This window comes from Berghia stephanieae, chromosome 4 (assembly GCF_034508935.2).
Source record: "Berghia stephanieae isolate SIO BIC M18660-M18661 chromosome 4, UCSD_Bste_1.3, whole genome shotgun sequence".
NCBI lineage: Eukaryota > Metazoa > Mollusca > Gastropoda > Nudibranchia > Aeolidiidae > Berghia > Berghia stephanieae.
Window position 1 is genome coordinate 49,651,781 of NC_088363.1, and position 24,678 is coordinate 49,676,458.

At 36.5% G+C, this 24,678-nt stretch overlaps 1 protein-coding gene across 1 annotated transcript in view; it reads left to right on the forward strand.

The window, feature by feature from the left end:
- Nucleotides 1-22,072, forward strand: part of LOC144970757 (glycine receptor subunit alpha-2-like) — a 162,416-nt gene extending 140,344 nt beyond the window's left edge. The window contains exons 3-10 of the mRNA XM_078910750.1: nt 2,050-2,129; nt 2,734-2,801; nt 7,776-8,020; nt 8,474-8,556; nt 10,365-10,538; nt 12,155-12,346; nt 17,240-17,454; nt 18,091-22,072. Coding sequence (XP_078766876.1) covers nt 2,050-2,129; nt 2,734-2,801; nt 7,776-8,020; nt 8,474-8,556; nt 10,365-10,538; nt 12,155-12,346; nt 17,240-17,454; nt 18,091-18,261 — 1,228 coding nt within the window. The 3' untranslated portion in view covers nt 18,262-22,072. The remainder of the gene's footprint in view (nt 1-2,049; nt 2,130-2,733; nt 2,802-7,775; nt 8,021-8,473; nt 8,557-10,364; nt 10,539-12,154; nt 12,347-17,239; nt 17,455-18,090) is intronic.
- The last annotated feature ends 2,606 nt before the right edge of the window (nt 22,073-24,678 follow it).

Here is a 24,678-nt window from a genome sequence, read left to right on the forward strand (position 1 = left end):
TATTAACATTTTTACCGCATATTTCTGAAAACTGATTTTATTTAAATCCTCAAAATTATATATTACATACTTTACTATTAGAACAACACAAATGTATAAATAGATTTGATGGCTTTAAATTAATGTGAAAACAAATTAAAGGAGAGATTTATAAAATGATTATCAACCACTTAAATCTGTCTTCTATTGCCTATCCTATCAGGATCGGTGATCGTTTATCAATTTACATTCCCTGTTCTTGGCAGTCCTGGTTGAATCGGGAGGAAATAACTGACAAAGTTTTGGCTTGACTGCCAAATTTATTAAAACTAAACCAGCAAATAAACGATCATAAACAAATAGATGAATAAATACACTTATAAACAACGAAATAAATCTTAATAACCTTTATTTGTTATGTACCCAATTTCAATTAATTCACCATTCTCTCTCTTCCTCATGCTCGTTCTATTACATGAACTAGCAATTTTGGAACCAGAATTTGATTTCGCACAGTAAAAGTTGTCTGCTAGGCGCCCTTTTAATACTATGCATCACGTTGTTGCTTTTTAGAGATGGTATTTTTTGCTTGTAACCTACCTTACTGTTATGTTCTATTACATATTTTTTTTGTTATTTTGTAAACGTTTGAGCTTATTCTTTATAGCGCAATTCTTTGCTATGCCTGGATGCGACTTTTAAGTAGATACATAATGTCAAAATATCCACATTGATGCATTCCTCGTGGAATCTTCTGTTCCTTATTTGAACCAGTCTCCTTTGTCTTACATTTTCTTCTTTGGTAATTTTTACCTCAGATCTATCTATATCTCCTCAATCATCTTAATTTTTATCGCCGTAAACCCCCTAAAACCTAATTTTATAAGTCAAGTTGGGCTTTCTGACCTCCAATAGTGGGCTGGGAGATACTTACTCTCTCTTCAATCCCCTATATCTGTTTTCCAACATGCTTTGTCTTTGCTTTCGAATGAAATTACTTGGTTTTATCCTGTCTCTGGCCGGATGTCAAATGTATAGTTTCTCTGTTATGCAATGTACTATTCTTCGTTTCAGAATGAGACTTTTGTGTTCTCTCACTGCACTGATAGTATACTCTTGGAATCTACATAAGTTACAGATTTGAATCCTGCAAAATGCGGGATAAACTGAAGAAGAAGAAGAAGGGAAGACAAGTCGTGACATTAAACCCTCTACTTTATTGGTTCCTAAATCCTTATGGGTGTGTGTGTAACCAGACCTTCGGATCACTAATAATGAATACATAAAGGTGTCATAAAAATTTCAGAAGCAGGATGTATATAGGCAGATTATTAGGATTACGACCAGTAGATATTTAGACGAGAAAATAAGATACCATCACTCTGACGCCAGATGATGGATTACACACATGTATCCAGTACTCCGGACTGGGTGGGGTTCCAGGCCTCTCATAGTGGGCAGGGTGGCACTTACTGTGTCTTCTATCCTCTTATAGCTGTTTTCCAATTTGCTTTCTGTCTTTGTCTTGGAATGAGTTTATTTGGTTTTGTCATGGCCCTGGCCGGATACCCTGGCTGGGAGGGAAACAGTCAAATGAAAAGTTATTGTTTTGGGAGATTATATTTTTTCCTTGTAAATCATCACTCTGTTATGTGTTGTATTATTATATTTGTTGTTTTGAATTTATAATGTAAGCATTTGAGTGTATTACTCTTAATAAGATCCTGTGCTCATGTCTGGATGAGACTTCAAGGTGATCTCAAACTATGCACACTGATAGTATGCTCTTGGAATCTACACCTATTCTCTTTTTCTAGGGTGCTTTAATTGTAATTCTATAACTTTTATACGATCCTATTTTCTTCCTTTTTACTGGCGCTGATAGGACCTAAATGTGTCGCAAGCGCCGTAAAACCTTTAAAAACATAACAAAACAAACAGTACTCCAGAAGAGTGGTTTTACACTTCAAATGAAATAGGAACCAGTTTTTTACATTACACTTTCTTTCCAATTGTTTCTTTCAATTCCAGGAAATTTAACTTGTACTTTTCACTTTCCTATTTCTACAGAGACAAATCTCAAATTATTGCCAAAACGATCTCACTATCCAAGGCAGATTTGAAAACGGCACCTCCCATGTACGATCAAGGTAAGGGATGAACTACCACATAATTTATGAAAGTTATTTACAATTTCACAATATTCAGATTGCACGCTTCACAATTATTCAGGAGTACTCCAGTTTGCCATATAAAAATACATTTTCCATTTCTTACAGTTACAAAATAAACAACAAAAAACGTGAGCTTTAATATATGGCATCATATCTACTTAACGTTTTCAAAGAACTTTACAAGGGGTCCTTAGCCAACAACAACACTTAACATGGACGAGTCATGGCGATATTTCAATTATTTTTAGGACAGAGACAGCGCTGTTAACGACCAGGTACTCATTTTAACCTGAGTACGGTGAGAGAATGTGAGTAAAGAGCCGTTTCCAGAGACTCAATTATGCGCCGCTCGGGACTGAAACCCAGGACTTACAAGCCAAAGGCGAGTGTCATAGTGAAATTTAAGACTTACGAATTTTTAAAAAAAGCTAAACATTGCTTTCTCGGTGAAGGCATTTCATTCATCTTTACTCATGTTTTATTCGTTGAGCTTACAATCCAGTTTTAAGCATAGGATTCACAGCGACATAAAACATTTTTTGAGAACATTGGTAACACATCATTTGCCATCATATTTCAGAGGGACCAGCACAAGTAAAGGTTCTTCTTTACGTGACCAGTATCGATGCTGTCAGTGAAGCTAATATGGTGAGTATTGATTGAACGAAATTGATGTCACTTCGCTCTTTATTACTGTTTTTAGCCAGGCATTTTAATGATTCGTACTCACTCCATTCTATCATACCATAAACGTTTAAGGTTACACATACAGTACTGCACCAATTAATTGGGACACTGAAGAAAAAAGGCGACGACGTTGCTCTGTGGTGAGGGCATATGCTTTGTTTGGTCGACAGCACCATGTTTAGAGTCTTACAATCTGTTGAGACGCATTGAATGTAGCTGCTTTGTTCGTCCTTGATGCGAAAGGATTGATCTTTAATGCGTCCACGATGGCAACGTCTTGGTCATCAGTTGTTTTCTTTTTGAGAACTTGATAACGATCTGACGCTGTGCCTTTTGTTTCAACTCTTCGAAGCAACCGGAGAATAGTTGATTGGTTGCAGTCAAAGTGCAGACCTATCTCCCGATATGATAGACCAGCTTTTCTCATCCCTGATGTCTGGTTTCGTTCGGTCTTTGAAAGACGGGGCACCTTAATAACGTTTTTCGATTTCAGGAAATTTTCAGAAAGTCTGCACTCCTCGACGGCCAATAGCGTTTCTGACCTTTTATGAATTTTTATTTGCCTTTAAATACACATCACCTACTCACTGAGGTCATAATCCCTAACGTTATTTTTAGTGCTAGGCAACGTTACACCATCGCAACATCACAATGTCAAGTTTCTAGGGTTCAAAACGTAAAAAATTGGCTCTTTGTAGTTTTGCGCACCAACAAGCATTTGTTTTGACAGAAATCATGGGTAATCTGTTGAAAGATCCAAGTATGATATATTAATGGAACAGTAAGGGAACAAACTAAGCTACGATGTTGTTCATTTCAGATTGCAACTTCTAACTTTGAAGAATATTTTTTAAAAAAACCCGGTGTTGCGTTTGAGCTCTTGTTTAGTATAAATAAAAAGACTTTGCCACCTTTATGCCTTTGCCAATGGACGAGAGCAATTACTGGAGACATTTAAACATTCATAATAAAACCAAAAGTTTGAAAATGAAATTGCAAGTCATTCTCACAACTCTGCAGGGAGTCCGATTTAGCATACATTTTTTTCAATTGTGACTTGGATTTTGGTAAAAATAAACTTGAAAAAATATATATTTTGGTTCGTAAAACGTGCTTTTGCAATACTAAACAGAAAATCAACAGTTCCATTGTGAGCCAATTATGCAAAAATATATTGGAGAGTAGATGTGGTTGAAATATACAATCAAAAATTTTAAGTTGTTTGCGATGAATAGAATACTCCTTACGTGGTGACGCAAAATGTTTGGAAATGATTTTCTTTCAGCTGGTTCATATTCGGGATTTTTTGTTATGTTAATAATCAGATGGAAACAATCTCAGTTATGCATTTTTAAAAGTTTTATATCCTTAGATATTTTTTCATTTTATTTAACGATTTGGATATGTCCCTCTTTGGAAGATCTGTAGCAGTGTCACTATTGCAGATAGTTTCAGGCAATTAGAAAGGATTAGCTATCCTTTGAATATCCGGGACTTCATCAATACGTGGACTGCGAGACAAGGGACAAAAAAAAAACATTAGATTTATTCCTGTGTAATATTAAAAATAGTTATAAATGTTTACCCCGTGCCCATTAGGTTTATCTGACCACTGCATGCTCTTGCTACTCCCACCTACCGCCCTGTTTTTAAAAAAAACAGTAAAGAAAAGTGTACAGATCTGGAACGGAAGTGTGTGAAGATTTGCGTGGTTGTTTTGAATGCACTGACTGGAATGTTTTTATCGAATCATGTGATAGTGTGGATGAGCTGAATGACTGTGAGTGAGTATTTAAAATTCTGTGAACAGCTTGTGTGTTGTAAAAAAAAAAGAAATAAAATATTATCCTAACAACAAGCCTTGGATAACAAAAGATCTAAAACTTTTATTGAACCAAAAAAAAACTCTCTTTACTAGTGGAAACAAAAAAGATCTGAAAACAAAACAAAAAGAGATAAAGAGAGTAATATCTAGTTGTAGAGACAAGTACAAAAATAAAATTGAAAAATGCTTTTCTTCTGGGGATATACGGGACACGTGGCGGGGGCTTAAAACTGCTGTTAACTATAATCCAAAGCCCACGATTATATCAGAAGATATCGAAATTGAAACTCTAAATAAATTTTATACACGTTTCGATACAGCAAACAAATTTGATATTGAAAATGAAAAACATAAATTAGACAGGGCTTTGGAAGATGAAAAGACTATTGAGGTCAGTGAAGAAGAAACGAGATTCGTATTTACGAAACTAAACGAGAGGAAGGCTGCTGGGCCGGATGGATTGAAAGGAAAATTATTAAAAGAATGTGCCCATCAGCTTTCCCCCATTTATACAGATATTTTAACTGGTCCCTCCAATGCGTTTCGATCCCTGAAATTTGGAAAACTTCAAAAATTATTCCTGTTCCAAAAAAGAAAAACTTGAATCTATGAACGATCTCAGACCTGTTGCACTGACTTCAATAGTCATGAAATCTTTAGAAAAACTTGTTCTTGTTAAAATTGGGAAACCCAGTTTATGCCATTGAGTGATAGTCATCAATTTGCTTACAAACCAGGACGTGGCGTAGAGGATGCCATTATGCTGTTTACAAACTACATCTACAGGCATCTAGATCACGCTAAGAGCTATTGCAGATTGCTTTTTGCAGATTTTTCTTCAGCGTTCAATACCATGCAACCTCAGTTGGTTGTTCAAAAATTGACTACTCTGAATTTAAACAAGTATATAATTGCTTGGGTGCTCGAATTTCCTACGGAGAGAGCACAATATGTTCAATTAGGACAAAACAAATCTTCCTGTATAACTACAAATACTGGTGCTCAAGGTTGTGTATTGTCCCCTGTATTATTCACAATATACACGAATGACTGTAGAAGTCAAAACCTGAGTGTACCTTTAATAAAGTTTGCAGATGACACCGCTCTTCAAGGCCTCATAACAAATGGCAACGAAGTGGCTTATAGGCAAGAAATTGATAGATTTGTGTCTTGGTGTGATGCCCACCAGCTAGAGCTTAACATAAGCAAGACAAAGGAGCTAGTGATTGACTTTAGGAGAGTGAAGGAACCGATAGAACCGTTAAAATTAAAGGACCAATTCGTCCAGCGAGTTCCTCACTACAAATACCTTGGTGTAACGATTGATGACAGGCTCAAGTGGGATGAACACTTGAATATAATTAGGCATAAGATGTGCAGACGTACATATTTTTTTATCAAAACTCTCTCAGTTTAGAAAAGATAAAACCCTCTGCACATTATTTTATAGAGCAGTAATCGAAAGTGTTTTGTCATTTGTATAACAGCTTGAGGAGGCAATTGCTTAGCAGTGGAAAGGAACAAAATAAATTCAAATATTTAAAAATCCATTAAACGCTATATAAATGATGTCGACGATGTAGATCTTTTATACGAGAAATTTTGTATAAATAAAATATCTAAAATATTAAATGACCAGTATCATCCACTGACCATCAGTTTAGTCGAAAGAGGGGCCCTTTCGTTTTATTTCAGGAAATTCAGAAGCAGCACCCGAGCATCGTTTCGGACCTTTTATGATTTTATGCCTTTAAAAAAAGCATATATCATGAGGTCATAATCTAACGATTTTTACTTAGCAACAAAATCAAATAATTAAGTTTATGTTCAATAATTAATTGGTTTTGTAGTTTGCAATTCAATTTTTGTGACAGAATTTTAATTTTAACAGTCGTATGAATATTAATGACATAAGCGACAACTAAGCTATGAGTGTTCATTTCAGATTGCAACTTCTAATTTGCATGTATTTTTTTTTAAACTTGTTGGTAATTAGCTACATGTTCTAGTACAAAAAATTTCCTTTTGGCTTTGCAATAAAGCAATTATTACATTTAAAATTATATAAAAAATTTGAAAATGATTATATTTATTAAGTTTTATACATTTTTTCAATTTGGCTTGCTTTTAATATTGGATTTTTAAAAATTATTTTTTTGTAATTATTTTTGAATATAACAGTAAGAGTTATTTAGCCAATTATGAATAATATATTAGATAGATTGTTAATATCATTATATTTTAGTTGTTTGATATAGTATTTAGGGAGAAATGTTTGAAATGATTTCTTTAGTGTTATATTCGGATTATTTGTTATTTAATAATCATATGATAATTCAGTTATGCATTTTAAAATTTTATTATCTTAGATATTTTTTATTTTATATTAACGATTTGATATGTCCTTTTGAATCTGTTATGTCACTATTGCAGATAGTTTCAGGCAATTAGAAAGGATTAGCTATCCTTTGAATAGGACGCCAATCTATCGCAAAGAACTCTCTGCCAGATCTAACAGACCCTACTATCCAATCACTCCTGGGTGGACAGGGAGGTCGTAAAAATCGCGACTTTCCCCGGGTCGATTTCGGTCCCTTTGCATGTGAGACAACTAGAAACTTAGTTATCGTGATCCCCAATAAGTCGGAGTATGTCACCTATTTAGTTCTGGGTGAGGTCTTGACCTCTACGGTGGGTATGGAGGCACTTACTGTGTCTTCTATACCCCTATTAGTTTGTTTGTTAGTTGCTCTGGCTTTGTCTTGGAATGGGATTACTTAGTAAAAACTGGGAGGGAAACGGTCAAAGGTATAGTTGTGGATTTGGGAGATGATATTTATTCCTTGTAAATAATATGTTATGTACTGTTACATTTGATTTTGGTTTTAATATATATTGGTTTATTAACATTTGAGTGTATTCCTTTTAGTGGTGGAGGGGGGGGGGTGAGCTTTTGTCTGGATGAGACTTTTTGGTGATCTCAAACTAAGTACACTGAAAGTGCGCTCTTGGAATCTGCATCTGTTCCCAATCTGAACACTTTCTCTATGTGTGCTTCCTTAAAACAAACAAATGTGTAGTTCCATTAATTTGATTAAAATGTATTGCAGGATTTCACTGTAGGAATGTTGCTACAACTTCAATGGGTGGATGATCGGTTGAATCGGAAAGCAGTCAAAGACTTCTTCGAAACCAACGCTGACAACTTCCTGGACGTCGACTTTGAGAACATCAAGAAAGTGTGGGCACCTGACGTGTTCTTTCCCAATGAGAAAAGAGGGGATTTCCATAACATTATGACGGAGAACCAAATGATGAGGCTGTATAAAGGAGGGAGTATCATTTATGTGTCTAGGTAATTTGCTATTGAAATTTTAATCATATACATTATCATTAAAGTTTTTAACAAAAATGAATAAAAGGGCTTAAAAAAAAGAACTAAATACCAAAGAAGCAGATTAGTGTCTTATTAAGAAGTTTCAGGTGTTGAGAATTTTAAACGCTGACGACCAATTTAGTTGATACATATTTATTCAATTATTACTTTTCTGATAAAAATAATTGTTTTGTCTGCATGTACGTCAGTCAATCCTAAGCAAAGAACTGTTACTCACCCAAAGGAATACTTAAGCCAAAGAAAAGCACGGTTTAAAAAAAAGATAGTGTAAAACTTTTTTTTTAATATCACCAATATCAATGTACAATTAAAAAATGAGGAGATAGAGGGCAAAAAATAATGTAAACTTGCCGGGCACTCCCCCTGTCAAATGACTTTAAAAGCGGAATATATTTTGTTTTATAATTTCAGACTTTCCGTGACTCTAAGCTGTCCCATGAACCTCATCAATTACCCCTTTGACAAACAGACCTGCCATTTGATTCTCATGAGTTGTAAGTATTTTTGAGCTCCAAAGAATTAAAATCAAAATCTTTTATATTCTGGACAGTGTTAAGTCATTTGAGATGCAGAGGGACATATCAGAACAAATTTAGCCAAACTGCCGTACTCGGAAAACTCGTCCTTCAAATGTCGATCGATTTAAATGACCTTCATCTTGGCAAAAACTTTCAAACCTGGGACTTCACGAGAAAGATGACTATGATGTTTTTCATTTTTAGCGCCAAACTTATAGAATTTAACAATTTAAAAATATCTTTTCTTTGAACACTATGTCCTCTTTCAAAATAGCACTGTGAAATAATAATCTGGCACAGGCCTGAGAAAATCGCTGGTTTGCTTTTTTGAAGGGCCGTCTTATTGAATAACACCTTTCTGGCCGAAAAAGAAAATTAGTATAAAGTCGAATTTATCAAAATTTCGATTTTTTGTATATTAAGCAAGAAACATAAACAACATTTTGGTTCGTTACAGTGCCGTTTTCACTCAATTATTGGTCACAAAATTGAAAATAATGTTAGACAGATTGAAACTGAATTGGACCAAAGCTAACTATAGGTATAAAATAAAACATTAAGTCAGAATAACTAGACCACGGATTGGACACAATGCTCCCAATCCTAATTTCTCACTAGAGAATAACGATAATACCATTTGGAGAGGCTGAATATGATCTTTCAAATCTTGTAAGATGCTCGCTGTGGAAGCCAAATGATCAAAGGATAGTGATAAGACTCTCTTATTTGAATACATTAAAAATACTCTTTTAGATGTTAACATTTAATCAGATATTACAGATAATGAAACGAAAAAGCCGCGTTGCTAATGACCTGATAGTATTGAACATTTTAAAGGTTTCTTTCCTCACAAGGTGATCGATGCGATGATGCGTCTTTTAAGGTCGTAAGTTTGAAGCTTCGTTTAGCCAGGAACTAAGATAAAACCTCAATGTCATATAATGAAAAAGTTTGACATCTCTTTGCTTGTAACTGTTGTGACAGCCAATGAAGGCACTTGTTCTTACTGAATCAGACTATTAAATTGAGCTTAAATTGAGATTTTATATAGCGCAATATCCACTAAAGTCCTCAAAGCGCTTTACAAGGGGACCCTGACCAACAGCTACATTTAACATGTAGGAAAGGACATGACACCTGTTAGGCGATATTACAATATTTTTCCGTCAGAGGCAACGCTGTTAACGGGCAGGTACTCATTTTACACCCGAGTATGGTGAGCGAATGTGAGTAAAGAGCCTTTTCCAAGGACTCAACTATGAGTCGAGCGTGGTTCGAACCCAGGACCTTCCGACCCGAAAGCGAGTGTCATACCACAAGACCACATTGCCGCAAGACTATAGTTATAAAGGTGACATAGTTTTGAATTTTGCTACGACTGACCTCGTGGACAAAAATGGTATTTTACTTTCTCATTTCTTGTTGGCTTCCAATTGTAAACCTATAACTTTTTGAATATATTGTAACGCAGGCCCGTAAAACCCTTAAAACCAAACAAATATGCAATTCCTAGTGTTGCTGGGGGGGGGGGGGCAGCGTGGTTCAGCGGTACGGTTCTTGCTTCGGATCCGGATAGGTACCGAGTTCGATCACCCGCCGCTGCACTGTGTGGCCCTGAGTAAGTCACATCGCCCTTGCTCAATTAGCGGCGCTGCACTGCGGCTGACGCCTCGGTTATCTCAGTCTTCCCTTGGAGTAGACCCTAGAGACAATTTCCCCTATGGGATGAATAAAGGGAATTTATTTATTATTATTAATATTATCTCCTTGATTCCATCTTGCAGTTGCCTATTCTGACAAAGAATTGGTATTTAGCTGGACAAACTCGACTGACATCATGGGATTGATTAGCACGAACGGAAAGCCCGTGATGATTGACAAGGAGGTCATTCTGCCCCAGTTTGAGATTAAAGACGTCACCGCCACCTACTGCAAAAGGCGATATCATCCAAAATCGGGTCTGTTTTTACAAAACATTTTTCCATAGAAAATCTCAATTTAAAATTTCTTTATATTTGAGGGTGGATGTTTTTAAACTGAAACCCTTTTCTAACCAACAAAAAGAAGTATATAATTTATACCCATCGGTTCAATAGGAAAGAACAGTCGTGACATCAAACCTTCTATTCCACTGCTTCCTAAATCCTTGGGAATGTGTATGTAACCAGTCCTTCGGAGTAATAATAATGAATAGGTTAAATAAAGATGACATAACTTTTTCAGTAGCAGACTACAGGCAGATTATTGGGATTACGGCACGTAAAAGAGCCAGGATGGACTATATATTTAGTCCAGAAAATACGATACAATCACTCTTACACGAGATAAATTACACAGGGAATGTATCCAGTTCCCCGGAAGAGAGATTTTACACTTTCAGTGAAATAAGAATCAGTCTTGACATCACGGTTTTCTTCCCTATTGATGTTATATTGGTGTGGTGAATATGGTCAGAATTGACTTTTGATTAAAAAGTTATATGACTTGAATATTTTTCACGTTTTATTGAGAATGAATGAATGCTTCAGAAGTTGACGAAAACTACAATATGACATTTCTTGTCATTTTATATTTTTAGATCGTTTAAGGCTGCTGGTTTAGGCCGACCTAGTGACAGTTTTGAGGTGATGGTTCATCAATAATTTTTTAAAACCATTTTCTTAAGAGGGATTAGATCGCTATTTTGTTTTCTTTATTATTTTTGTTTCTGATATTTATGTTTCTTCAATAACTTGGCGATCAACAGCCTTTGGCAGCTTTATTCTTTTAACCTTTTATTGCATGTTGGAAGTAAACGCAAAAAATCACATTATTATGACCAGGAAATAACAAGGTCATGCATATACAAAGACATTGAGTCTTGGTTATTTACTATATTTTCCCTTTACGACCATTTTAAATCGAAACAAAACGACATATTTGAGGTCTCGCTGGCTCTGTTAATAAGAGCAATCGCCTCACTCGCAATGGGAATGGGATGGATTCAGGGTGAAGTCGAGATTTTTCATTCTGTGCCCCTGTCCAATCATTTTGTAGCTTATTTTTATAGATCTGGAGAAAAGTATTTTCTGATAGAGATTGACATCGCATCCAAAAGGAAGCAAGCAATTGCTGTTGTTTACTTACTTTGTCCTCTTCGGGCCTTGAAGGATCAAACTTCTCCATTTTTTTAGATCGGCTGCTTTTGCGGTGGCTGTATCCCAGGACAGGCGTGCTTCCTTTTTCCATTGTCCTTCGTCAGGTTTCTTTGGGTCTTTCCCTCTTTTTCTGTCCATCTGCTGTCCAATACAGGGCTGTCTTGGGAGTGACCCTTTTTCCATTCTAGCCACAAGACCCAGCCAAAGCGATCTTCTTTTTATTTGGCTTTCAATGCTAGTGCAGTTAGCTTTCTTCAATAGATTCGCTATTTTTATTTTTATAGGCAAAAATACATTAACAATACTTTTAAGATAAGTGTCTAAAAAGTGTCTATGGCCTGTTTAGCGCTATAGGAACTTGCATAACACCAGCTCCTTGAGCGCAATGGCTCTGAAGGACTACTTTCTTTTTATTGCCCTTTTGCCACTCTCCTCAGGAAACAACAGCTGTCTTCAAGTCAACTTTAACTTGGCCAGGAACATCGGCTTTTATTTCGTCCAAATGTACATACCAAGTACACTCATCGTGATGCTCTCTTGGATCTCATTCTGGCTAACGGTCAACTCCGTCCCGGGTCGGATTTCCCTCGGACTCCTCACAGTGCTCACCATGACCACACAAAGTTCCAGTAAGATTTTATGATTTTCAAATGTAGACTTGAGTTTGAGATTTTACATAGAGCAATATGCGTACTAAAAGCGCTTTACAAAGGGTCCCTGATCAAGAGTTAGGCGATATTACAATTTTAAGACAGACAATGCTGTTAACGACCCTATTGCGGTGAGAGAGAGAGTGAGTATAGAGCATTTTCAATGACTCGACTATGCGCCGAGTGAAGGCTTGAATCCAACACTCCCGATCCGAAAGCGAGTGTCATACCACAATTACACATTACTGCACATAGACCATCAACACAGACTGGGACTATGTCGAAGAGAAGTGTATGTTAAAAAGTGACTTATAATAATAATAATAATAATAATAATAATAATAATAATAATAATAATAATAATAATAATAATAGATCTTATTGTCCATAATATGGCAATTTGTCATTTAGTTACACTTGTTATAACGTTAAACGATAACTGTAACATTGAACAGATATTTCACTCCTACTTATTCTCTCTCTCTCTCTCTCTCTCTCTCTCTCTCTCTCTCTCTCTCTCTCTTTCTTTCACACGTGCGATATACACAACATAAACATATTCCTTTCGTTTTCAATTTGTTACGATTGTGGCAATTCGACACCAAAAATTATCATCATTATCAATTGGTCAGTTAATCTTACATTAAATAAATTAATTATTTAATCCGTCAACGAATCAATCCTTGGTTTTTCTGTACCATATGAAATATTCAAAATTTTTATTGCTGATGGAACGAACGTTGATTTATACTTGTTAGTTCTACATTTAATCTGACAAAACCTTCTCCCAGATGGTAAAAGACTAAATTCATGGTATAAAATATGTTTTTTATTGTTGGTAATTGAGAATGCTTTCCTTTCTATTGCTTTTCCATGAATTTTTTCTACTCCACATATTTTGATTGGTCTCAAATAAAACGCAATCATGTGACATCACATCTTAAAGAATGGGGCGACAAAGTTACAAATGGCATAAATAACCACGTGAAATTGCCCTCTGTGATAAACAATAAAAGAAAGGCGTCGAGTTATGGTTACCTACTTAAGATAGGCATGACTTTCACTTATACTCTAAAGTTACAACTATCCGTCAAATGAATGTCTGGACTCATGTACTTTATGGAACTATATTGATTCACCACACATGAATTTGATCCAAATTCCATATTTCTTTTTTACAACAAATTTAATTTTAAGCATGAATATATCTCCGATATTTTGATTGGTCTCAAATAAAACGCAATCATGTGACATCACATCTTAAATATGGACGTATCTTTCATGCCGGTAAATATCATTTTGTTAGATTAGCAATTCTTTCGACAAAAGTCCAACATATGTTGGATCTAAAATGATGTCATTCTTGACCAATCGGGGGGCGGGTAGTTGTCGTGGACGATACGTCATCAGAACATTTCTCGACCCTCTGATTTTAACAAACATTAAATCTATGACAGAAAGACTTGCATCATGATCCCAACTAAAGATTATTTTCGCATGGTAGCCTTCATTACCAAAACGAAACACGATACAGAAATTCTGCTTGCTCATCTAGAAAACTTACAGTGCTGGGATGAAGAAAATAGTTTGAAATCCAACAAAAGTGCAAGATTCTGAAATGCACAAACACCCGAATAATGGTTAATTCATCATACACAATGCATAAGTGAGGAAGACGAATTGAGTAAGAAAAATTATCTAAAGTAACAATAACAATGTAACATTTACAAAAAAAGCAAACTCTAATCTAGACTTCCTCGGGAAAAAACTATAAGACAGCAGAAATTGAAACTCACATAAGAATATAGCAGCTTTGTCCGGGACGCTCACCACAAATCAGAAATTCAAGAAATAGAAGAAATACAAATGAGGAAATGTTACAAAATTAAAGAATGGGGCGACAAAGTTACAAATGGTATAAACAACCACGTGAAATTGCCTTCTGTGATAAACAGAATAAAAGAAAGGCGTCAAGTTATGGTTCCCTACTCCATAGGCAGGACTTTCACTTATACTCTTTCATGTCAATTTTGAGTCCGTGGAATAGTCTCACATCTCCAGTGAAAAATCACAATGCAAAGGTTTGTGGAATATTCACAATGTTGAAGTTACATCTCATCTACTAACAAGGGAGAGGAAGAATAGAAAGATTAAAAGAACGGTATCCCAATGATATGAGACCAATCTTGTTAGAGAATAAAAAAAAAGGGGGGGGGGGCGATGCCGATACAATATGCAAAGACATCTCCTGTCCTAATGCGATAAGTTTCCCCTGACCGCTTTCTTAGTGATATGGACAACACCGTATATTTCCCCTCTCTAATTATGGGACTACTCTGTCGTACTCTGGAAAAACATGTTTTAGAATTTAGCCAGAAAATTGGTCCTTCAAATATAGATCGATTTAAATAACTCATCTTGGCAAAAACTCTCAACCCCGGGATTTCGACAAAGCCCGGTGTTTGAGAGATTTTGCCAAGATTAGTCATTTAAATTGATCGATATTTGAAGGACAAATTTTTGGCCAAATTTTTAAATATATTTTTCCAGAGTGGCGATGTATTGTCTCCAAATATCATCATCGAAGCATGAATACATTAATTCGTCCCTTGTGTCTACTTGGGATTTGTTTTGCACTTGTAACATGATTACCTTCCTTTCTTTGCCGCTTTTGTGATGGGATGGCCCACACTGGTGTTTTTTTAACTTTTCAATTATAAAGCGCTTGTTTTGGAATATCTCATTTGAGATTATTTGATCCGCTTTTAGTTATAATTTCAACCCTCTCCTTACTAACCATAAGAAAATTGCCAAATTTGTTACGATGAAACCAACAACTTTCTCCTTCTGATTTACTTTGTACATCAAAAAAGTTAGATAAATTTTTTGTTCATTTTAAAACTTAGCATTGTGTTGGAGAGGTCATTTGCTGAACAATTATTATAGAATGTACTTGTGAAAACTTAGTTTTTGTGATGGATGGGTGCGATGTTGTGAGGTGAATTCTGAAAATGACTGGTAAGGGAGGAGTTTAAAAATGTGAATCATTGATTCTCCAAAACGATGTAAAATGATCAAGCCAAGAGTACAGACACTTGCAATTGGTGTTGTGACAAGAGCATTGTTTCTAATTTTCCGCACAAAGGAATTTGAGTTTTAATATAGAGCAATATCCACTTAATGAACTGTACAAACTCTGTACAAGGGGCTTCAAAAGCCATAATGAATATTTAAAATAGAGGGCAAAAATGATGCCTGTGAGGCGCTACTGCAATAAAGGTTTTAAAGATCAGGTATTCATTTTACATCCGAGTATGGTGAGAAAACTTTGCGGCGTTCCCATCAGACCTTAAACTAGGTGTCTGTCTTAACAAAAGACCACAACGGCACACAATTTCTCTCAACTAATAAAAAATAGAAATCTGGTCAAGAAAAGAGATACTTGCCATTCCTGTCGTTACAAAGGTATTTATATCACTTATGATAGACCATCACCAGATAATTTAAAAATAGATAATGAACCATAATAGTGCGCCTGGTTCAACGACTGAGACGGGTCACCAAATTGAGTCGAAAATTTGTAGGATGAGGTGAGTAGTTGCGGTGGTGGTTGGGTGAAAGTTCAAATGTTTAGATAATATATATATATATATATATATATATATATATATATATATATATATATATATTATATATATATATTATCCTTCCATTTTGCAACTAAGTCTGTTACATCTGGCGAAAAGAACTATAAATTCAATTTAACAGCTTCCTATTTACAGAGCGACAAGGCTTTGCTTGAGCATTTATGAAGAACAACCTTCACTAAACCTGCCCTAAGTGCTTTATTAAGTACAAAACGGCTCCTTTTCAATGATATCTTGTTCTTTAAAAAATATATTATATTCATTTATTTAGTCTTGTATGGCATTTCAACATGGCTGAGACAAAAGGTTTACTATGCATGTAATTTGATTGGTTTATTCCCCCAAGGTTTGAGACTTTTTGACGATTCCAAGTTCATTCCGATCATGATATTTGGAATAAAATATTCCAGGTCAAAATGAAAAAGAGTGCCTCGACCAAAAATAGTCGATTTATAATGTATTTATATTTATCTCATTTATAAATAGTTTTTGTTTTTGTAGTTACGTACACGTTATTAGTATGAAGAAGTTGTGGCCCCACGCTATCTCAGGGCATCTGGTTATCATTATGTGTAACGAGCCATAAACAAAGTTCGTTGTTCTGCTTTCTGTATTTTTTTTTCTCTGTATAATATAATGGCTCAATTCCAAAGATCTTGTACACAAAATATTGCGTACCAAATATCAAACCAAAGGCTATCAGTGAGATAATATACTGGTAAGGCGAAAACTCGCTTCCGTTGTAATTTCCCGGTGACTGGACTTTTATCAAATCAAATCAAGCAACGTTGAGCATGACCAGTTGCCTCATCGTTGACTACTTGCTGATTGTCTACACTGACACCTGTGTTGTAGCTTATTTTACACACACACACACACACACACACACACACACATACAAACACACACTTTAAAGCCCAACTCTTTCAAATGTGAATGACTATCTCTCATTAATCACAATTGTAGCCTTTATGTTTCCTTTATAAAAACAGTATTCTGATCTTTTTAAAAATATATTTCCTATTTGCCCATCACACAAGAGAAAAGATGATATTCTGTAATGCATATCATTTTATTACTCAATACAAACGAGTCGGATGCTTCATATACATGTAGAAAGAATTGATAAATGCTTGAGAGAGACGCGAGATTTATTCAAGTTTCCTCAACCAGCATTTAAAAAAGAAACGATTTATTAATACATCAATTTCAAATCTCGCTACAGGTGTGAACGCTTCCCTTCCTCGTGTGTCCTACACCAAAGCCATCGACGTATGGATGTCCACCTGCCTCGTTTTCGTCTTTGCTGCCCTCCTTGAGTTTGCTGTCGTCAACGTCCTCAGTCGCAAAGACTCCATCCAGGGGTTCTCCCTCAGGCACGCTTTTGCCATTCCAAGAGAGTTGGAGAGCCGAGGTGGTGGAAGTACAGCGGACAACGACGTGAGTTCGATGTTTTTAACTCAGGAAATAAAATCCTAAAACAATTTTTTCACAGTTTTTAAGAATAACGTAATATTGACCTCATTTTCTTTGACAAATATACATTTTTTCTACACAATCTCATTCTATAGCTTTCTGTGACCGCGACTTACTGACGTCATATCCCGTCACAATCTCATTCTATAGCTTATTGTGACTGCGACTTACTGACGTCATATCCCGTCACAATCTCATTCTATAGCTTTCTGTGACAGCGACTTACTGACGTCATATCCCGTCACAATCTCATTCTATAGCTTTCTGTGACCGCGACCTACTGACGTCATATCCTGTCACAATCTCATTCTATAGCTTTCTGTGCCCGCGACTTACTGACGTCATATACTGTCACAATCTCATTCTATAGCTTTCTGTGACCGCGACTTACTGACGTCATATCCCGTCACAATCTCATTCTATAGCTTATTGTGACCGCGACTTACTGACGTCATATCCCGTCCTGCATGTATGTGTTGATATTGACTTGGGCCATTGTCAAGCGTTTTCGTTGCATTTTAAGGGATATTCAGCTGTAGCTATCAACACTCAACTGGGTTTCAGGCATTCATACAAAACTTCCTTATCGATTCATTTCAGGTAAATCGTCCATTGGACGGATATGACGATGAGAAAAAGAAAGGGCGCTTCACCAAAAGAGGCATTATATACGCCACCTACCTCGACATAGCGGCCAGAATTTTCTTCCCCACTTGTTTCATTCTCTTTATTATCATCTACTGGTTATATTACGTAAATGCTGCAGAGTGAATGAAAATTAAGGAAGGAAAGAAAGAGGGCCAGGAGGAGGGGTGAAGGAGTGGAAATGAAGAGGGAGAATTGAGATGGAAAGTGGGATTTGTATTCTTCCCAACCTCTTTATCATCATAATCAACTGATTATATCACGTCAATGCTACAGAGTGAATAGATAAAATGACAGGAGGGGAAATGAGGAGCTGAATCTGAATGTGTCTGGAAGTCGACTCAATTCTGAGTATTTGTATTCGAGGGCTGTGAGAGTTGTTGAATGTGACAGCCATTGTTGGTGTTTAGGTTGAAGTAGTTTGATCATCTTCGCTTGAATGTGTCTAAATCGTTTGTGTTCACACACGATACGGGAAGAACGTTCCAGTCTTTGATGGATGAAGAGGAGGAAGTGGTGAGCCGTGAGGAGTAAGAGATGGATTATGATATTCATCCTCAACTCCCAACTCATCACAATCAATCATAATTAACTGGATCATGTCATGGCACAATGTGAAAGGTAACGAAGCTCGGCTGCCAGATTTAATTCAAAAATGTTTTTCTAGTTTATTATAGTTTTTGTTTATCAAAACGGACGAACTTTTCAAGTGAATCAGAGTAAGTAATGTTTGGCCACATCGCATTCTACTTGGCATTCCTTTAAAGTCGAAATTGGCCACGAGGATCTCTTACCATCTGGCAGCCATGATAAACGAATGGACGAAAGGAGAAAAGAGGATGTGATGAGGATGAGGCGGTCTGGGGGATGTTGGGAAATTATATTTTACCTCACCTCCTCATCCTATTTATCATTTTCTACTGTTCATATGTAAATGCTACGGAATGAAAAAAAGAGAGATTGAGAAAAAGAGATAGGGATGAAGAGGAAGAATTGGGATTAATTTCTATCTACCACCTGTCGCATCCTTTTCATAATTGTCTCCCCTATATAGAATGTCATTGCAGTGGAGTGAAATGAAATTAAAGAGAGAGAGAGAGAGAGAGAGAGAGAGAGAGAGAGAGAGAGAGAGAGAGAGAGAGAGAGAGAAAAGATGAGCATGGTTTCTTCTCCACCCACTCAATCCTCACCAGCAACGTAGACTGGCTTAATCATTGCGGCATGCACGTCATGGAAAGCCAGGGAGAGAAGAGAAAGGCCACGACAAATTTGTTCTAAATCATCAATATGGTAAATGGGGCAAGCCATTATGTATGCGTCAAAAAAGAATTTCATCGGTGCGTATTCAGAGATCATTGCTGTGCTAGAAACACATCTCCAATCCAGTAATTGATAACAATATGCATTTAGAGCTACTGTGATAGGAATTCAAAAATTACATATTAAAAATACTTTATATTGTATACTTACGCGGAAAATGAGAAGGTATCTTCCAAAACCTGCAAGGTCTCTTCTTCATCTTCGGAAAAAAATCTCTTTTTTTTTTCGTCATATTATAGTGAGTTAAAGAGGAAAAATTTGTCTTCTTTGCTTTATGCAAAAACACAGTGTGTGTTTTGGCAGCCGAGCTTTCCCCAGGTGATTTCAAGCTGCCCAATGGATTGGAAAATATCATCAACTCATTTTCTCTCTGGATATCACTTATCTATCTTTAAGATCCATCTTGAAGAACGGCAAAATAACCTAAGAGTCAGCAGCGCTCATCATCATCATTGGGGCCGTCCCTGATCCAGGGGTCGACGAATAATGGACCTCTGGGTGTCTATGTCTTGGGCGCGTCAGGTGCATTCGTGAATATCCATCCCCAACCAGTCCTTGATGTCCTGAATCCAGCAGCACTGCGACGCCTCAAGTTAAGCAAGAGGGATAAATGCCTCGCTTTAAATCCCTCAAACAATATTGCGAAAAGTGCATTAATATTTCGCTCCTTCGGGTTTGAGTGCAACGTCTTTACCACTCCGCTATATCTCCCCTCCTCCTGTTAATTCATCGCATGGATGACTTACAATTTTAATAATCTAACCTCCATATGACGTTTAATATAATGGAAAAGTGAAATCAATTTCTTGTTGAATGTGACTTCATGTACATTTCTTTTCCTCTACGAAGCCCTATTGACTGAGGAAATAAAAATAATTTTGTGTTTGAAGAATTATGCTAAAACGGACTTCTCTTACACAAGGCGTTGAAGTAAATTGTTTATTTTGAGTAGACCCAAGGGTTGGATAGAAAGAATGTTGATTGGATTTTATTATTCCAATTATATTCCATGATAAACCTTTTCGTTCCGTTCCTAAGAGACTAGACGTCTATTCAATGACGAGTGTGGAGTGCATTCGTTTTCTCACGACTCAAAAGCCGTTTAGCTAATTTGATTTACCTGTGAATTTTTATCACCAAATAAATATGTGAACAGAATGTGATAGACAAAACCGTCATGGTGATTGGTCAAATAACTAACTTGCATTTATAGAAATCCAAACTCGTGCTATTCAACTGGAAGACTATTTGTATTATTTGGTATTCTAAGCTGCAAGAAGCTGTTGACTGTAAATGGCGAATACAGTTATGGGCCTATTTTAACAGTGTTGTAATGGGCTATATTTTGTGTCATTTATTTTAGATTTCCATTACACCAATGATCCCATAATATTCAGATCTGAAAATAAGTGCACGTCGATTAAAGGTAATGAACAAAAAATCAATATAACGGGTTAAAAAAAAGAACAATTCCAAACATGGAACATTTCGGGATCAAAACCCTTATCCAGTCAATTACAAAATTAAATATCATTAAGACATCAATTGAAATCCAGTCATAGGGCACAGAGATATGAGGGACATTTTGTCTGCTAGTACAATCTCGAAATCGTACCAGCCTACAAGATGTTCAAAATAATAAATGCATCTCTGCCGTTTGTCTTGATTTTAAGTGATGTGTGAATGTTTTTTGTTGTTTAAATTTTTGTTGTTGTTTTTAATTATTTTTGTTTTTGGTTATTGGCCGGGGAAGGGTATTGAGCCCAAAAAGTTTCGTTCTTGGTATTCTGTTCTATTTCTAAGCTGTTATGTTCATTTTTATTCGTTGCTTATTTTTAATTTTTGGGAGTCTGCTTTCTCAAAAAGGATCATTAGAGATACCCCTCCCCCCTCCCCCCCCCCTTCCGTTTAAAAATCACAGCTGCATCATCAAAACTACTACTGTCTTCACCTAGCCTAATCAATACCACTACTGTCCAAACATCAGGATAAATGAATTTTATGCAAAGTCAATTGAATTTTTCCCACGAAACATAAAATACAACTCGAGTTGGGCTTGTTTACACAGCTGTAGATGTAATGCAATATGTGGAGCCAAATAACCTTATTTTCCTCTCGTCTTTCCATCCATTAATTGAGAACAAGGAGGTTGTATATCGACAGAAAATCTTAAGATAATTAATAATTCACAAAAAAAAAATAATGTGGGGCCGCTCATTGTAAAGGACGATGAATACGATGTGATAATTTTATGCTCATTTTGCAGATATATAATATCATTTGTCGCAAGATGTTCCAGATGAAAATGGATTGAACATTTTGTATTTTATCTAGGTGTACAAACTAGCAGGTCTGACAGCCGAACTCAATGAGTTTGATTTAACATTGTTGTAATGGACACTTTTTCCGGTCAGTTTGAGAGCACGTTCATAACAATATGGGTTAAGTTGTAGGCCTCTCATCCTGAAAGACGTTTGCTGAGAATAGGATTCAACAGTTGTGTCGTCACTTCCCTTGTAATGACGCATAGTAACTCAGTAATTGGTTCTAAACTATCGGAACAATGGCGGACGCCCTTATGAAATACGTCTCCGACGAGCATAAAAGCGCATCTAGAGAATGAAAATATTATAAATATGATCGTGTTTTGACTTTTATACATTTTGATCACGTGACACGTGAAATAGTTATAGCCAGCATGAAGAATAAAAAGTACCAGTTTTCTTTGTTTAGAACCAAACTGCTCGTTGCTGGGCGGACGTGACATCAGACTATTGAATCCTATTGTTTGCTCACCCACAGAGTTGTAAATTCGGGAGTATAGCTGCTCTCTCAATCCATTCTGTTAACTATATCCATAGGTCACGGACCCTGGGCCAGAGTGTTGAGGCTGTCAAGATCTTGTGATATGGGTTGTCAGGCCTGGAAATAAGTACACGTCGATTTTTATTTGAGGTGATAACTTTCAAACCCTGCTAAGTCTCTTTATTTCATCATTTAGAGTAAAACATCTTCTGTTTGTCATTAAATATTCAGTTAATTAAAGAGGAAAATATTTGTATTCTTCGACGTATATGAACAATAGTCTCTGTGCATTGCAAGTTAAGCTTTTCCCTGATAATAGGAAACAAACGTGTGATGTCAAAAAGGATTCCTATCCCATTCATTGGGAGTGTGGAGAACTGAATATATACATTGTGTAAATGACCTTCCGGTTTCAGAGTGATGACATCCTAAAGAATAAGATTATAAAATTGCTTTCATTCATCCCATACGGGATATTTGTCTCTACGGTCTATTCCAAAGGAAGACTGGAATAACCCAGGCGTCAGCCGCTGTGCAGCGCCGCTAATTGAGCTTGGGCGAAGTGACTTGCTCAAGGCCACACAGCGCAGCGTCGGGTGATCGAACTAGGTACCTTTCGGCTACGAAGCAAAGACCGTATAGCTGAGCCACGCTGCCCCCTATCCTATTTTATAGTCTAAATAATGTATGCTGGTTGTCAATGATCATCTATCCTCGCTCTTTTACGTCCCACAATCCTTAGAATCTATTTATCCTGCTATTTGAATAGCTATGCGACCTTATGATTCAGTGTGTAACCTATTCATTATTCCGAAGGACTGGTTACATATATATACACTTCCAAGAATTTTAGAACCGCCACGCCTTTACTTCCCTATTCCAAAGTAAGAGATGAATGTGCCTTAGCAGGTTTTGAAAGTTATATCATGTGACTAATCTCCTCAAAACGGCATTATGTCGGAATGATTTAGATAAAGAAAATTGTCATATTTATGCTATGCGTGTAGGTAAAATAATGATAATGTCCGCCAGCCGGAGGTGACGTACCTATACGCAAAACTATTTGTATCCCTTAACATTTATAGTCTGATTGATATAATTTAGGGAGAATGAATCATTAAAAGGGTTGTTTAAAAACAAGAGCAAGGAGTTGAGTGACGTTAATTTCATTCAGCTCTTTAAAACTTGTTTATAGACAGCCATGTCGGTGATTAGTTCTATTAAATTACATTAATCAGACTATAAACGTTCAAGGCACACATCGTTTTGTCTGTCGGTACCTCATATCCGGCTGGTAGATGGTGTAAGTGTTTACTTACATGCATAGCATCAATATATCTTATTGAGTAAGATGACTTTTGTATTTGAAAATTCAAAACCCCATATTTCATATTTTTGATAAATCTTGACTCGACTGTCGCAAAGTTATAATATACTCTTTGACGCCCCGTCGCTCTAAGTAGCTTCAAGCATGTCACCGCGCACAAGATCACTTTGCTTGCGCCCGGGACGGCGGCTGACGTCTGTTAGTCCAGTCTTCGCTTGGAATAGGCTCTATAAAGACACATTTTCCCCTCGGGGATGAATAAGGAGAGTTTTATTCTCATTGTTTTTCGGCGTTTGGGTGACTCCGATATGATGCCTAATTCCAGGGAGGAGTTACATGCGACCTGTGTATAATTATGTGCGGCTATGTGGTCTTGTGGTATGACACTCGCTTTCGGTTAGGAAGGTCCTGGGTTCGAGCCTGGGTCGGCGCATAGTTGAGTCATTTGAAGAGGTTCTTTACTCACATTTTCTCTCCGTACTTAGCTGTAAAATAAGTGCCAGGCCGTTAACAGCGTTGTTCTGTCCGAAAATGTTAAGTGTTGCTGTTGACCTGGGACCTCTTGTAAAGCACTTTGAGACTTCGAGTGAACATTGCTGATCATCATCATTATTTATCGAAATTATGTATTAATTGATCTTAATATTATGTGATGTTAATTACTTGTTTATTGATTTTGTACATAACGAATTTTGATGATTCAAGCTCAGAAATATGGCCAAATGATTCGAAGGTGAATGGAAGTTTTTAAGCATTTAGATACATGACGAATGGTGCTATTCGTTTCGGGTCAATCTTTTCACAAAAACAACAAAATGTGACCCACAAAACGGCATTAAATCTAGATGTACCGGAGCATGGAAAGTGAATTTAGAATAAAAAATAATGAAAAATCCGAACTTCTGGGTAAGGTTTCTGACCTCCCATAGTGGACAGGGAGGCGCTTACTGTCTTCTATCCCTATATCTTTTTTTTTCAAATTTGCTTTCTGTCTTTGTCGTGGAAGGAGATTATTTGGTTTTGTCTGGCCCTGGCCGGATACCCTCGCTGAGAGGAAAACAGCCAAATGGATAGTTAGTTTTGGGAGATAT